The following is a 16,414-nucleotide window of genomic DNA, read 5'->3' as shown; positions in this document are numbered from 1 at the left end:
CCCCTCCGAGGACACCAGAGAGGCCTCACTCTCCTTACCCCCATCCCCGTCAGCACTGACATGGCAATGGCTCAAAGCCCCCGAGCTGGACACATCCTCAGAGATACTGTCATCTGTGGACATGTTTATGGGCCCATGCAGAGGGGGTCAGTCTGACAGCTGGAAACCAAGAGAGGGGGAAATACAGGCAGTCAGACATGTGGAAATATGGTATTCAAGCTAACAGTGGGAAGTAATCGATTAGTTGATCGACAGAAAAGATAATCACCAACTATTTGGATATTCAATTAAAGGTGCTGTAGGTAGGATTGCGAAGATCCAGGACTTAGCCAAAAAATGTGAACATCAACAACTTCTCAGTCCCTCCCCCCTTTCCGCTAAAGCCCAAAACGGTCTCCTAAGCCCCTCCCCCCAACAAGGGAGAATGAATGCGTGTGCATGAGCAGTGACTGACACGCAGTTAGACACCCCCCCTGGCCCTGATTGGTGCATCTGAACAGGGAGCGGTGTATTTTTGCAAATCTCACTACAGGCTGTAGGTGGAGCCAGAGATGACCTGCTTCATGTAGTTCTACTGGAACATAGGGTCAGTTTCAGCAAATATGACAGAAAGTTAGTTTTATAAGTCTTATCTACTGCTCCTTTAATGTCCCGCCCACAACACTATCTGACTCTATTTTACTGGGTATTATGTTGAACCATTGATGTTGTTATTTTTAAGTAATTGTTCATTTGTTACACTGCACTTTAACTTTTATTCTTGTATTTCATACCAGTCTCACTATATTATTTTAGCTGTTTTTATATTCTTTTTAACTGATGTTTTTAATTGCTCTTTAATGTTTTCAGTGTTTCCCATACATAGGTTCTACGTGGGCGCCCCACTCATGAGACCCGCCCAGGTGGATAAAATCCAAATTATTTTTCTTTTACCAAACAACAGACAGTGTATTTTTTACAGTCACTGACACAGACCAGCTGCCTCCAGCCCCTCCCCTCGTGAAGTCTCTCGCCGCGTGCATGACAGCGTCGACGTTGCAGTTTTCAGGCTCAGAGGCTATCGTCAGTAGTAGCATGTTGCTGGTGGTCTTGCCGTAGGAATAACTGCACTAATAAAACCGTAGAAACACCACGGCCACACCACTGTGAAAGCTCCCCGAACGTCATTTATCAGAGTCTGGTTGTTACCCCTGTCCGCGGCAGTCACCTCCGCTCCATATTATTATAATATATAATTCTCCGTGCTTGTATCCATTAACTGTATTGTGTCAGATGCAGCATCTGTATCTATATCATCTTTTGGTCTAATTTGTTTAATATGTAAATGGTTATTTCTCTCTAAATCATCCGATAATGTTATGGAGTCATTGTTTTTACCTTTGTTTGACTAGTTTATTACTGAACCCAGCAATCACATGCCGCACCACCACAAGTAAATTCTCAACCTGTGGGAAACACTGGTTTTATGTACAGCATTTGAATTGCCTTGTTGCTAAAATATTTCCTATTGGGACATACTAAATCTTTTTCTGGTATACTAATGGTAGTATGGGTATTGCAACACACTCAGTATCTCTCTCAAAGCGTTACTCTACCAGGAATGAAGCAAAGCTTGATAGCCCCTCCCTCCTCTTCATGTTTTCTCAAACACAGCGAGCTCCACTCTGTCCACGCATTTCCATGTTCCCTCTCCTTTAGATCTACAGTTTGCAGATGGGTGTAACCAACATGGTGGTGAAGTGCCGGAGCTGACAGCCACAAACACATGCTGTTTTTAGATCAGAGCTCAAACTGGTTTCACTTCTCAGAAAGTCAGAGTCAGACAGTCGTTGTCACAGAGGTAAAATGGCGCAGAAAGGACTTGAGCTGGACCGGGAAACTTTCTCTTGTTCCATCTGTCTGGATCTACTGAAGGATCCGGTGACTACTCCCTGTGGACACAGCTACTGCATGACCTGTATTAAAAGTTTCTGGGATGAGAAGGAAACCCACAGCTGTCCTCAGTGCAGACAGCGCTTCACACCGAGGCCTGTCCTGCTGAAAAACACCATGTTAGCAGTTTTAGTGGAGGAGCTGAAGAAGACTGGACTCCAAGCTGCTCCTGCTGATCACTGCTATGCTGGAGCTGAAGATGTGGCCTGTGATTTCTGCTCTGGGAGAAAACTGAAAGCACACAAGTCCTGTCTGATCTGTCTGGTCTCTTACTGTGAGAAACACCTTCAGCCTCATTACGATGTAGCTCAGTTAAAGAAACACAAGCTGGTGGAGCCGTCCAAGAATCTCCAGGAGAACATCTGCTCTCGTCATGATGAGGTGATGAAGATGTTCTGCCGTACTGATCAGCAGCTTATCTGTTATCTCTGCTCTTTGGATGAACATAAAGGCCACGACACAGTCTCAGCTGCTGCAGAGAGCGCCGAGAGGCAGAGAGAGCTCGAGGGGAGTCGACAAAACATCCAGCAGAGAATCCAGGACAGAGAGAAAGATGTGAAGCTGCTTCAACAGCAGGCGGAGGCCATCAATCTCTCTGCTGATAAAGCAGCGGAGGACAGCGAGAAGATCTTCACTGAGCTGATCCGTCTCCTGGAGAAAAGAAGCTCTGATGTGGAGCAGCAGGTCAGATCCAGGCAGAAAAGTGAAGTGAGTCGAGTCAAAGAGCTTCAGGAGAAGCTGGAGCAGGAGATCACTGAGCTGAAGAGGAAAGACGCTGAGCTGAAGAAGCTCTCACACACAGAGGATCACAACCAGTTTCTACACAACTACCCCTCACTGTCACCACTCAGCCAACCTACATCCAGCATCCATATCTGTCCTCTGAGCTGCTTTGAGGACGTGACAGCGGCCGTGTCAGAAGTCAGAGATAAACTACACGACGTCCTGAGAGAGAAGTGGACAAACGTCTCACTGACAGGGACTAAAGTGGACGTTTTGCTGCCAGAACCAGAGCCCAAGACCAGAGCTGGATTCTTAAAATATTCACGTGAAATCACACTGGATCCAAACACAGCAAACACACAGCTGTTATTATCTGAGGGGAACAGAAAAGCAACACGAATTAGAGCACATCAGCCTTATTCTAGTCACCCAGACAGATTCATTGACTTGCCTCAGGTCCTGAGTAGAGAGAGTCTGACTGGACGTTGTTACTGGGAGGTAGAGTGGAGCGGTTATGGAGTTAACATAGTAGTCGCATACAAGAATATCAGCAGAACAAGGAGGCCAAAGGAATGTAAATTCCTACTAAATGACAAAACTTGGATGTTACATTTGGGAAATGAATGTGCATTCGGACAAAATGACAAATCTTGGGCGTTAGATTGTGACAACAACACATTTTGGTACAACAGTGTCCAAACTCCCGTCTCAGGTCCTCTGTCCTCCAGAGTAGGAGTGTATCTGGATCACAGTGCAGGTATTCTGACAGCGTCTCTGACACCATGACTCTCCTCCACAGAGTCCAGACCACATTCACTCAGCCGCTCTATGTAGGACTTTGGCTCGTTAGTTCTGGAGACACTGTTAAGTTTTGTAAACTGAAATAGACAGAAGTTAGGGTTAAATTCTGTATTTTAACTCTTCAACTTATTTAGTCTTCATGTTTGTTGCTGAGAGCTGATTATTACGGTGTTTCTTCACTGCACAGAGTGCAATCAAACAAGTTTCAATCCAACATTATGGGATGTCCTTTGACATCTTGTCATTAGTTGTTGTGTAAATGTTTGAGTATCTTTAGGCGGTGCTCCTTCCTGCATCTTTTAGCCATGGAGGCTCTCAGGCTTGTTGACCTGAACTGAACATGTAAAACTTATCTGTGCAGGAAATAATGAAATGAAAATGAATATTAGTTGCAGCCTTGGTATACATCTAGTGTATTCATAAGCTTTACTGTTTATTATACAATCTATTTATTCTGTATTTTATTTTAGTAGTTTTTGCACTCCTAGTTACTTAGATACTAAACTGCATTCCTTACTTTGGGCAATAACAATAAAGCTAAATGTAATCTAACTGTAAAAAAAACCTCTGTATGTGACCGGGTTGGCTCAGTGGGTAGAGCAGGCGCACATGTACTGAGATGTTTATGCCTCGACGCAGAGGTCCAGGGTTCGAATCTGACCTGTGGCGATTTCCTGCATGTCTTCCCCCTCTCTCTCTCTCCCCCCTTTCTCACCTAGCTGTCCTATCAAAAATTAAAGGCAGAAAAGCCCTAAAAAAAAACAACTTAAAAAAAAAACATCTGTATATTACACAGCTATTATAGCTGAGAATAAGCATCCAATCCATGTAATATTTCTAACCTTAGCTACATCTGCTGTCATCCTTAAACAGTTAGGCCTAGAGGCCTGAAACTTCATACAGGTATTGTTGACAAGATGTTGGCTAGAAGGTAAGTGTGGTGATTTACATAGTGTGGCATAAAGCATGTCTTATTTATTGTTATTAAAATATGACTTATTACAGACGACCAGACCAAGCACATCTTCAGAAACTAGAAGAAATTAGGTTTCAATGCAGCCTCAGGCATTTTGGCCTTGCAGTTCTTCTGTTATAAGCTTTTTCATATGGGTATGTCAAATAGGCGAAAATCAAACAAAGAGAGGTGGATTTCAACAGGTTAACAAAATATAAATATCAACACAAATATTCAAGTTAATGTCTAAATGTTTTGCATTAGCATCTATCTTATCTGTCTGTCATAACCTGTGTTTCCTGTGTGTGTGTGTGTGTGTGTGTGTGTGCATGTGCCTGTGTGTGTGTGTGTGTGTGCATGTGCCTATGTGTGTGTGTGTGCATGTGCCTATGTGTGTGTGTGTGTGTGTGCCTGTGCCTGTGCATGTGCCTGTGTGTGTGTGTGTGCATGTGCCTGTGCATGTGCCTGTGTGTGTGTGTGTGTGTGTGTGTGTGTGTGTGTGTGCATGTGCCTGTGCCTGTGTGTGTGTGTGTGTGTGTGTGTGTGTGTGTGTGTGTGTGCATGTGCCTGTGTGTGTGTGTGTGTGTGTGTGTGTGTGTGTGTGTGCGTGTGTGTGTGTGTGTGTGTGTGTGTGTGTGTGTGTGTGTTCTGATTCTGTGTGCTTGAGCTTGTCTTCACTGGCCATGTTTGATTAAAAAGCTAACGTTACCACCACCACATCAGCCATCAACACAATTAACAAGACACAGACATACAGCTAGTATTAGCCATGCAGCGGTTTGAACAATTTAAAAAATACCAGCTACATTAGCTTCTTTAGCTACGGTGACAGCCAGCCAGCCTAACGGAAGCGGCATCTCGTTAAAGTTGCCTGTCAACTCCTCCTTGTCAGCTAGGCTAGCTAACACGATAGCTACAACTGCCTAACTGACAAGCAATTGGTTAGCTAGCTAGCTAAGTTGAGCTAAGTTGGTTTATTACAGGTTTGTAAGCATAGCGTAGGCAAGATGGACAGCGCGGGTGAAATTATAACACACATAAACCGAAAGATAAACACTGGTTTATAGAAGAAAGAATGGCGCAGATAAACCAAATAATAGTTAACGTACCCGTTGACTTGTATCATCGTTTCATCCATATTTCTGTGTGAGTAGTCAAGTTGGTTAGCTGGTAGCTGGTTGGCTACTGCACTGCAGTGATCTCTGGCTGCTGTAACGTTCACAGCCCTGCGTCGCTATTGGTCAAACTGTAATCAAAAATACAGCGCCGTGATTGGTTGTCACTCTCAGTCTGTGTTTCTATTGGCTGTTCACAGGGGAAAGAGGCGTACACATCTGATGGGATCCAATTTTACTGTCTATGGTTGGGACAAAAGCTCAGAGGAGAAAACCTACAGACCACATACTGTTCCACCCTTTTCAAGTACAAATTCAGGGTACTTTAGATGAATATTTCGATTGTATGCCTTTTTATACTTATACTCTACTACATCAGAGAGCAATATTGTACTTTTTACTCCATTACATTTATCTGATACATTTAATTACAAGTTACTTTACAGATTTAGATGAATAATACAAAATATTATCAACAAATAAAATGTATTATTATGAATTGAGCTACCCAACAGTATATAAAATAATTCTTATTAGCTCTACCTTTACCAGCTGCAACATTAAAGTGATGAACACATTAATGCATCAATAATTATAATCCAATAATAGATAGATAGATAGATAGATAGATAGATAGATAGATAGATACTTTATTCATCCCGAAGGAAATTTTACAGTAATGTAATATATTATTCTAAAATGGGCCTTATTCTAAAATGGGAAAAAACAATAATTATTTTTACTTTTTGATGCAAATACTTTTGTATTTTCACTTTGAATGCAGGACTTTTAAAAAGTATTTTACACTGTAGTATAGTAGTAGTATACAGTGTAAAACTGTATGTTAACACCAAATGTTTCCCTTTGCTTGCCAGTTTCAACATGAAATGAAATTAACTGCATTTATATAGCACTTTATCCAAAAGGGCTTTACAATTTGCCTATTGCCTCTCACTTGCTCACTCATCTACACACACCAGTGGCAGCAGGCTACCATGTAGGATGCTGGCCTGAACATTTGGAGAAAATGGGGTTCCGTATCTTGATCAAGGAGCAGGTAGGGATGTGACGATGCATCCTTTTTTTTTTTAAGATGGTTTTTTGGGGCATTTTCAGGCCTTTATTTATATATTTATGAGGACAGCTGAAGACATGAAAGGGGAGAGAGAGGGGGGAATGACATGCAGCAAAGGGCCGCAGGTCAGAGTCGAATCCGTGGCCGCCGCGCCAAGGAATAAACCTCTATATATGGGCGCGCGCTCCACAAGGTGAGCTACCCAGGCGCCCGTAACGATGCATCCTTAAACGGTTAAACATTGATATAAATGTCTTAAAATTACATCCGGTTAAGACAAAAAAAATGAACCACCATGCAATTTTTAAACGTACTACAGGTCTACTTTTGATTTCACTTGATTGACTTTCAACGCAATATTTTTCACTCACTTTTCTGCAGCTTATTCTGTTAAAAAAATCGTGACAAAATCATATTGTGGACTTAAAATCGTGAATCGAATCGTGAGTTGAGTGTATCGTTACATCCCTAGGAGCATGCCACATAAAAAAAAAAAAAAAAAAAAGTTAATCACATGAACCACAGAGCAAAGAGAACAATCACTGCAGCTTTCCTTACTTCCTTTTGTTTTTTGGACCACTTTAAGAAAGAGTTTGGGAAGACAACAGAAATACATGTTTATCAAAACTGGAAGATGATTGTCTAAAAATGCGCTGAATCACACAATGACAACTATATTGAAAATACAATTTATTACACTGAGTAATAAATACATACAAAGATGCAAGTAACAGCATTTTCCATTTTTTTTTTTTTGTAATACCAAAACCAACCTCAACACGAATGAACCGATGCGTTTGGCACATTTCTGCCCCTCACTCACTCACTCACTCATGTGTTTTATTAGGGTCTGAAAAACAGACCAAAATACTATCAAAAACAAGCCTTGTCCATCTACCCCTGTACAAGTCATGCACTGTCTACAATTAACCCCCCAGGCCTGTTCGCATGCATAAATCAATTTTTTAAAATATGAAGTCAAAACTAAGATCCCAAAAGTGGGGCATAAAAACACATGATATCCTTTCATTTGAATTCCAGTAACCCACACATGATTTAAATGATCCTCCAGAACCCTCAGGAGTCATGAATTGTGTTATTGTATTTTTTTTTGTCTCTCTAAGGAGCTTGCTTTTCCATCCTTTGTTCATTTAGTTCCTCTTCTCGAAGGAAATGCCATGCAAGTTTGTTTTTTTTTTCATGAGTAGCCCACTGTTAGTTCTTCTTGCACGGAGGAATGTGTGTCCGTAGCTAGGACCTCGCGTTTCTCTCGGTCTCAGCCAAGCATTCACGCACCAACCCTCTGGCATGGATTATTCCTTTGAAGAAAGACAAATACAATTTTGATGAACAAACTTTACTATACTGTATGTTTTGCACTTGAATTGTTGTGCATTTCCAGGGGTGGTATCCAAGTATTCAGATCCTTTAGCTAAGTAAAAGTATTAATACCACACTGTGAAAATACTCAACTACAAGCAAAAGTCCTGCAACCTTACTTAATGTAAAAGTGTCAGTGTTTTCCTCTTCTATCTGAAGTTTCTGGATTAATATTCCCGCTGCATTAATGTTTATGTTGCATTTTACTGCTGTAGATGTTTAAGGTTGTGCTCATTTTAACTCCTTCATATACTGTTGGGTAGTTTAATCTACAGCAATGCATCATTATCTAGAAAAACAGCCCTGTTTTCTGCTTTGTGACGATGCATTTTCCAGCTGATCCAAGAGGCTTTTTTAAAGACTTTATTTAGCTTAAGAAGTAGAATGTTCTCAACACACAAAGGAAGACTTCATCCTTCAGTTTATCACAAACGTTCAACATCAACACATCTGGAGATACGAGATTTTCACTGGACAGGAAGGAGAGGAAACACTGTCATCTGAAAAGTAACTAAAGCTGTCAGACAAATGTAGTGGAGTACAAAGTATAATATTTACCTCTGATATGTAGTGGATTAAAAAGTTTAAAGTAGCATAATCTAGATACAAGTAAAGTAAAAGTATCACAAATGTGTACTTGAATGTTAAGAATATCAAGAATTACCTCTTTTCAGTCTCTCCATTGCACTCTTACTTCCAGCATATGTGGGCCTGATCTCTTTTCCAAGCTCTTCGATGATGGCCAGCAGCTCTGCATATTTGTTCTGAGGCACTTGGCTGCCACTGGAGCCCTGATGATAGAGCAAACAGAAACAAGATAAGCCACGTTCGGCACATTTCACATTGTTTTTGATATGCGGAAGAAATAAGGAAGGAAGGCGTAATCCTTTAATTGTTCACCACAAATTGCAAGAACGCACAAATAGGGAATGTAAAACTTAAGGCATTGCAATATTTCTGTGAATATTATTCTTACATTATTCCTGTAAATCTCCTTAAATTATTCCTATTATAAAAGGACAGGAATATGTCCCTACAATAGGAACTATTTTGGAATAGAAACTGATTAACATTTCACCCATCAAGATCAGTTAACTAGTCATGTGGAGTACTGCTCAGCCTATGAAAACAGATGCGTAATGCCTTCTGTGCTTCGACTGACCATTATCTTTTTATTTGTCTCTTACAAGTGTAAGAGAAAATCATATATCTGATTAATTGCATATCTGACTACTGACTTATGTATTTTTTAGCAGCTTAAATCGTTCACAGTTTCTACTTTCAGTAGAAATGTTTTAGATGTTGTTAACGTACTGACTCTAACATTCAAAGTGTTGCTACCGACTACACAAACTGGTACAACAGTCTCTCTCCCAGACTGTTGTTTTTCGGCCTTGGAGGGAGCTAATAAGGTCCAGTAGCTCGTCCCCTCCCTTTGATTTGAGCAGTTTAATAAGAAAGTGGTTCTCTACTTGCTTTGTTCTTTCTCCCAGACCTTGTGCTGTGATGTACTGAACCTTTCTTGCAAGAAATAACCCCCTTAAAAGACATCGTTGACTGAAGCTTTATTTCAGATCTCACCCTATGTACAAGAACCCCTCGCCCCTTACAAACAATACATCCAGTTAAATAGGACAAAGTTAAAGTGCTCATATTATGTTTTTCCCCTTTCCTTTATTGTATTATATATCTTTTTGTGCACGTTATAGGTTTACAAAGTGAAAAAGCCCAAAGTCCACCCCAAAGGGACTTACCATCTCCAACAGAAAACACTGTTCACAAACTGCTCCAAACAGCTCTGTTGTAGTCCAGCCTTTACTTCAGAGACAAACGTGGTCACTTTGGAACACACGTTATAATGCTCACCTAGCTGCTAGCATGGCACGCCCTCATACTCTGCTTCTGACTGGCTAGTAGTCCTTACCTAGCTACTGTCAGGGCACGCCCTCATCTGCTCTGACTGGCTAGTGTCTACTAGCTACTGAGCATGTGCGACTCCCAACAAAGATGAACAGAAGTGAGATGTCTCACTCTGTAGCTAAAACAGAGAGCTCAACACACAGGGTGAAAAGAGGAGCTGCAGCAATGTGCAGTACAACAACAATATGGTGTTTTTTGAAAATTAAACCATGTAAACCTATTTTGATATAACCTCTAAATACAATTATGAACCTGAAAATGAGCATAATATGAGCACTTTAAGATAAAAATGTCTGTGATAATCAGATTAACAGTTTGATTGCAGTTACCTGTGAGAATCCCAGAGATGGAGGGCCATAGTCGCTCAGAAGGGGCCTGTAGGACTGCAACGTGGCCAGGTTAGCTGCTGAGGGAGACTGGAGGCTTCCAACTGTTCAAAAATTACAAGTTGACATCAGACTTACAGCACAAAAACAGTCACATAAACAGTATGTCAATGTTTTTTGTTGCAGAATTTCAGGAAATAGTAGAAAAATACCGTCACAATTGCCCAGAACCTGTTTTGTCCGACTAACAGCCCAAATCCCAAAGATGTTGAATTTAGAATACGAGAGTAAAAACAGCAAATTCTCACATTTGAGAAGCTGCAACATTTTCACTTGATAAATGACTCAAATGAGTAACTGATTATCAAAATAGTTGCAGATTCATTTTCTTTCAATCAACAAGTCAATTAATTGTTGCAGCTGTAATCTATTTATTCATTTTGTTGGCCTAAAATGGGCTGATTCGGTCTACAAATAATAATAATAATAATAATAATAATAATAACAATAATACTTGTATTTATATAGCTATGTTGTCCTCAGAAAAACTGTAGATTAAACTCCCCCCAAATTTGAATAAAAAATACTGGACCGAGGCAGTGTGGAAGTACAGTATATTTACTGTATTTACTAAGTACTGTACTTAAGTACAATTTTTAGTTACTTATACTTTCTACTTCTACACCACTAATTTCAAAGTATTTTTTACTCTGCTTTATTCATTTGGTACCATGTAGTTACTTTGCAGAGTAAGCTTAATTACATAAGTAAGAATTTATGTAGTTTTACTTGTAACCGAGTATTTTTAAATTGTGGTATTTTTACTTTTACGTAAATAAAATACCTATTTACATTTTCTTGATAATACTTACATACCTGTCTTGAATAAGATTTTGAATGCAGGAGTTTTACTTGTAACAGAGTATTTTTAAATGGAGGTATTACTATTTCTACATACATAAATGATGTACACCACCACTGATAGTGACTACTTTAAGGTTTCTTCACAATACTTACATTACCGGTCAAAAGTTTGGGGTCACTTAGACATTTCCATTCCACTCCATTATAGACATAACACCAGCTGAGATCAGTTGCATTGTTTTTTTAATCAGGGCAGCAGTTTTCAGATTACATTATGTGTTTACATAATTGCAAAAGGGTTCCCCAATGTTTTCTCAGTTAGCCTTTTAAAATGATATCAGATTAGTAAACAGAATGATCTTTGGACCATTGGATGAATGGTTGCTGATAACGGACAATGTAGATATTACATTAAAGATCAGCCACTTCTTTCTACAACAATCGAGAACCCTTTTGCAATTATGTAAACACATAATGTAATCTGAAAACTGCTGCCCTGATTAAAAAAACAATGCAACTGATCTCAGCTGGTATTCTGTCTGTAATGGAGTGGAATGGAAATGTCTAAGTGACCCCAAACTTATGATCAGTAGTGTACATACATATTTACTTCAACAAGATTATGAATGCAGCAGTTTTACTTATAAAAGAGTATTTTAAATGGAGGTTTTATCTATTTCTATTAAAAGATGTTTTTACATAATTCCACCACTGAACCTAGGCAGTTTTTTCCTCCACCCACGCCGCTCCCCTGCTGCTTTGTTCGGCTGTAATATTCAGCCTCCAACGCGAGATGTCCTCGAAGAGTCATAAAAACATTCAGAGGCATATCAATCAGCAGCTACCGACCGAGGAGCATCATGGAGGAAACGGAACAAGGCTGGCTCAAGAAGACACAAGTGATACATTTTTGTCACCGTGTAACGGCACCCTCCCGGCGGGACCAGGACCCCGGACGACGGATAATCACGTTTAAGGAACCGTCGCCTTCTCGTTTCACATCCCAACCGTCTTTCTCCGCCGACCGATATCACGGATGGCGCTCTTTTACATTAGTAATAATGGCGGATATGAATTAGCCTAGCTCCCAGGATCTGACCCTATATATATAACTGGACAAAAACTACAGACACGGTCTTTCTCCAGGTATTCTCCGAGACCCCGAATTTAACACTCGATTTAACGGACGGATACTTTGATTTTCCGCTATTTTTTCTCCTTACCCTGGTTCCCAGAAGTTCCCGGAATGTGCTGATGGACATTGGGTTTATAAGACATTCCCAAAGACATTGTAAATTAAAGAAATAAAAATGACCCGAAATTCAGTGAAGCGTCTGTCTCTCACTTTTTGTTTACAACAGCGGCACCGGCAAATATGGCCGTCACTTTATATTGACACCCACTATGCTTTCTAACACGGCTACTATCCATTGCGGGATATCAAGAAAAAAAAACAGTTAAAACCTGATTTCGACGATAAAACGACGGAATTCACACGCGGTTTCACACACATATTTATCACGTTTACTTAGCATCAATCGGACAGTCTACTTTGAACTACTACTTTATTCTTTTTTTAAAGATGTTTAAGAAGTGAACACGTGAAGTGTGTTTAGACTTTTTCCTTTACATTGTAACGTCTTCTTTTACATTTTTTACACCACATTAAACGGCAAACACTAAGGTTTAAAAGTCAGATAACGAAGTGTGTGTTTATATATTTCATTTAAGGTTAAATGTAACGTTAATCCAGATAAATTATAGATGCTTTTTTTTTTTTTTTAAATATGAACACTTTTTCCACTGAAAAGAGAAATGTGGTTATTGCAGATACCTGTCTTTGTCTGTGAGGGCGCATCCATTGTTTTGTCTTAGGTATGAATCTGTAGAGCTTTTACATGAACCAAAAGAGAGAAGTAGCATTAAAGTGAATAAAAGAATCCCCTCTTATTTTGGAGGCATGTGGCTGTGTATCCGCTCTTCTTCCATTCAAATAAGCAGTCAGTTAAGCCCTCAGTATGTCCCGTGTGGCTCTCCTGACCGCATGGTTGAACACACAAGCACAGTGTGGCCCAATCTATGCTCAGTGTCCTGACCTGCGACCCCCAGTGAAGCAGTGGGATGGCCCAATACATCCACGGATGCCCCCCCACCCCTATCCAGATGAGTGGATAACAGTGGGTGACAGTCTCTGACTCTAGGACATGCTTTTAGGAAATGTAGTGCTTGATTTCAAAGAATTTTGTCTTGAAATTGTACTTGAGTATTTCCATTTTATGCTTCTTTATACTTCCACTCGATAACTCCAGTTTACTTTAGATTTAGATCAATACTACTAAATATAAGATAAGCTAAGATAAAATATACTTTATTAATCCCACAGTGGGGAAATTCCTGTGTTACAGCAGCTCAAAAGAAAAAAGAAAAACAATGTACACACATCAGAATAACTCAAATACACATTAAGTAGACATAAGAGAAAGATATATAAATATATATACATAAAGTATATGAACAAGAAAATTGAATCAGTTATAATAATAGTAATAAAAAAATACATGTTTACAGAATAAACACCCTTATATAAACAGACAGTATATAAACACAGAGAGATGAGTAAGGTGCTGGTGAATAGATATGACATATTGCACAGTTGGAGGTAACAAAGAGTGATAAATAAATAAATACGCATAGTGCAGAATATTTTCCAGTGATGGCTCATATTGCAGAAACAGCTAACAGCTAATCAACAACTAAATTATAATGCATTGGTATGGATAAAGACTTCATTGATCCGTTACAAGCTTCCAGGCTACATACTGTAGCCCAGGGGTCACCAACACGGTGCCCGCGGGCACCAGGTAGCCCCCAAGGACCACATGAGTAGCCCTCAGGCCTGTTCTAAAAATGAAAATTGAATATTGATATTATCTGTTTCCCACCTTGTTTAGTCATTGTTGATAATTATTGATAATGAGAAATCATTAACGTGATCAGTGTCTTCACATAGATGAGTATCATTAATCATTAATAATCATATATAACTAAAGGCAAACTGAGCAAATTTTTTATTTCAGAAGAGTGTATCAAACTAGTAGCCCTTCGTATGACTCAGTACCCATGAAGTAGCTCTCAGTTTCTAAAAGGTTGGTGACCCCTGCTGTATCCTATAGTATATAGCTGCAACATCAAATTAATTAACATATAAATGACCTCAATTATACATATAAGTATAATGGAAATTAACTTGCTTTGGATTATTTGTCCCAAATCATAAAACATTTTTCATCATATAATGATCACTAACTTCTATATTTGCCAGTGTGTCTGGCAGCAGGATGTAGCTGTGTATAATTAACTGTACTCTGAGATAAAAGTACAGGCTACCTGCTACCAAGCTTTTAAGATTTTAGAAGCTTTCTTTTAAGATGTTTAAAAAGTGAACATGTGAAGTGTGTTTACACTTTTTTTTCTTTCACATTGTAAAGTCTTCTTTTACATTTTAAGTTAACACAAAAGGCAAACTTAAATTAAACTAAAAACTAACTCTAAAAGTCAGGTAACTAACTTTGTGTTTGCATATTTAAGGTTAATAACATTTTTCCAGATGAGTTAGAAGAGACTACATTGGGGTGGGTGGGCACTGTCAAGTTATTTCTGATTTATTTTTTATTTTATGTAATTTTTTTTGTGTCGTTGTTATTGTTTTCAATTACTTGTATATCTATGTTGTTTTATTTTGTCTGTCTGTTGGTGTTATTTGTGTAATGTCTTTTGGTTCAGTATTTGAAAAGAGCCAGGATTGTATTACTGTTGTTCTTATGCTTCATAATAAAAATATTTTTTCCAGATGAGTTAGAAGAGTAAAATGTCTTTGTCTGTGGGGGAACATGGTCAGTGTAACGCTTATCAGTTCAATTTTCTAAGCACAAACTTTGGAAAACCTGAAAAAGGGGTTCAAATATCCAATTTTTCATTTTTTTTTCCACCTTGACAAATTAAAAAATTGAATCTTTAAACTGTTTTTCCAATTTTCTGTTTGTATTCAGAGGATCAGAAATTGAAAAAAATTACAAAATTGCATCTGGGCTCCAATTATTCAATACTGCGATGGTATTCTCTCCCTCTACTTTGTGGAATATGCAGGTCATGAACTGCATATGGACGTATGGCGTAGCTAGGCGGAACGAGGGAGAGAATACCATCGCAGTATTGAATAATTGGAGCTCAGATGCAATTTTGTAATTTTCTAAATTTCTGATCCTCTGAATAAAAACAGAAAATTGGAAAAACAGTTTAAAGATCCAATTTTTTAATTTGTCAAGGCGGGAAAAAAATGAAAAATTGGATATTGGAACCCATTTTTCTGTTTTTCCAAATGTCCGTTTGTGCTTAGACAAACATCCATACACAAAACGATGGATGTTTGGTCAGTGTATGTATGTATGTGTGTGTGTGTATATATATATATATATATATATATATATATATATATATATATATATATATATATATATATATATATATGAATTTAGAGCCTTTACAACCAAGGTGTGAAGTAGCATTCAGGTTTATAAAGAATCCACTCTTATTTTGGAGGCTTTTCTTCTATAATTTGTCAGCAGGATGTAGCCACGTGTCACAATTAACAGTCCTTCGAGGTAGAAGTATACCAAGCTTTATTGAGCATCACACTCATTCATGTACAGGTCATCTTGAAATTTTGTACAACTCTTGTCAGTAGTGCAACCCGTGCAATGATGAAAGGAAAAAAATAAATCCAAGTGTTTTAAACTTCAGTAAAGCAGATCTGCCGTGACGGCATTCAAAAACATGTATATATATGTGTATGTACATGTGTGTGTGTGTGTATATATATATATATATATATATATATATATATATATATATATATATATATATATATATATATATATATATAGTGGACATTCAAGTTGAAACGACTTGCAAATAGAGAGCAGACCTTTTCAGTAAAGTCTCTCCCAGTTCTGTTCATCAGAATTTGTTTGCATCCTTTTACAAAGTGTACAAATGCACATCGGTATGACAGAAAGACTTCCTCCTTCCCATTGCTTTTGTTTCTTAATGCATCAATCAAGAACAGAGGAGCATACACAGTAAATAACATGAACTAATCCACAGGATAAACGATATGCCGGAGCGTACTGTAATAGAAAACATCTTAATCATTATCATCAGATAGGACAGCTCACGTATCCAGACTTTGGTCTGTCCCTTCCAGTGCAGGTTTATTATAATGCAATATAGGACTGAGGAGGTAACAGAAGAGGTACACTATTCA

At 38.7% G+C, this 16,414-nt stretch overlaps 3 protein-coding genes across 6 annotated transcripts in view; 1 reads left to right on the top strand and 2 right to left on the bottom strand.

Annotated features, from left to right (window-relative positions):
* The window catches only part of LOC116051048 (M-phase phosphoprotein 9), a 29,033-nt gene extending 23,400 nt beyond the window's left edge, over positions 1–5,633 (bottom strand). For all 3 annotated transcript variants that reach the window (XM_031301283.2, XM_031301286.2, XM_031301285.2), the window contains exons 1-2: positions 5,521–5,633; positions 1–159 (exon numbers count right to left, since the gene is read on the bottom strand). The exon at positions 1–159 is cut by the window's left edge and continues 113 nt beyond it. In XM_031301283.2, the coding sequence (XP_031157143.1) occupies positions 1–123 (123 nt within the window). In that variant the 5' untranslated portion in view covers positions 124–159; positions 5,521–5,633. The remainder of the gene's footprint in view (positions 160–5,520) is intronic.
* Positions 1,696–2,736, top strand: LOC116051049 (E3 ubiquitin/ISG15 ligase TRIM25-like; the record flags this gene model as incomplete). The annotated part of the gene is made up of 1 exon (XM_031301287.2): positions 1,696–2,736. A coding segment is annotated over exon 1 (891 nt), but the record flags the coding sequence as incomplete, so codon positions are not given.
* A 1,645-nt stretch (positions 5,634–7,278) lies between the features above and the next one.
* LOC116051071 (cyclin-dependent kinase 2-associated protein 1) lies at positions 7,279–13,195 on the bottom strand. Of its 2 annotated transcripts, none has more exons than XM_031301315.2 (4): positions 12,926–13,195; positions 10,231–10,331; positions 8,646–8,772; positions 7,279–7,920 (listed from the first exon to the last, which is right to left on the bottom strand). In XM_031301315.2, the coding sequence occupies exons 1-4, from the start codon at positions 12,951–12,953 to the stop codon at positions 7,853–7,855; spliced, it is 324 nt and encodes a 107-aa protein (XP_031157175.1). In that variant the 5' UTR covers positions 12,954–13,195; the 3' UTR covers positions 7,279–7,852. The 2 variants fall into 2 exon arrangements, with proteins under 2 accessions (XP_031157175.1, XP_031157174.1); XM_031301314.2 differs by lacking the exon at positions 12,926–13,195 and adding an exon at positions 12,315–12,575.
* Between the last annotated feature and the right edge of the window lie 3,219 nt (positions 13,196–16,414).

This window comes from Sander lucioperca, chromosome 14 (assembly GCF_008315115.2).
Source record: "Sander lucioperca isolate FBNREF2018 chromosome 14, SLUC_FBN_1.2, whole genome shotgun sequence".
Classification (NCBI taxonomy): Eukaryota; Metazoa; Chordata; class Actinopteri; order Perciformes; family Percidae; genus Sander; species Sander lucioperca.
Note: the sequence above shows the minus strand (reverse complement) of the source record. Positions and strands in the feature narration are given on the sequence as shown.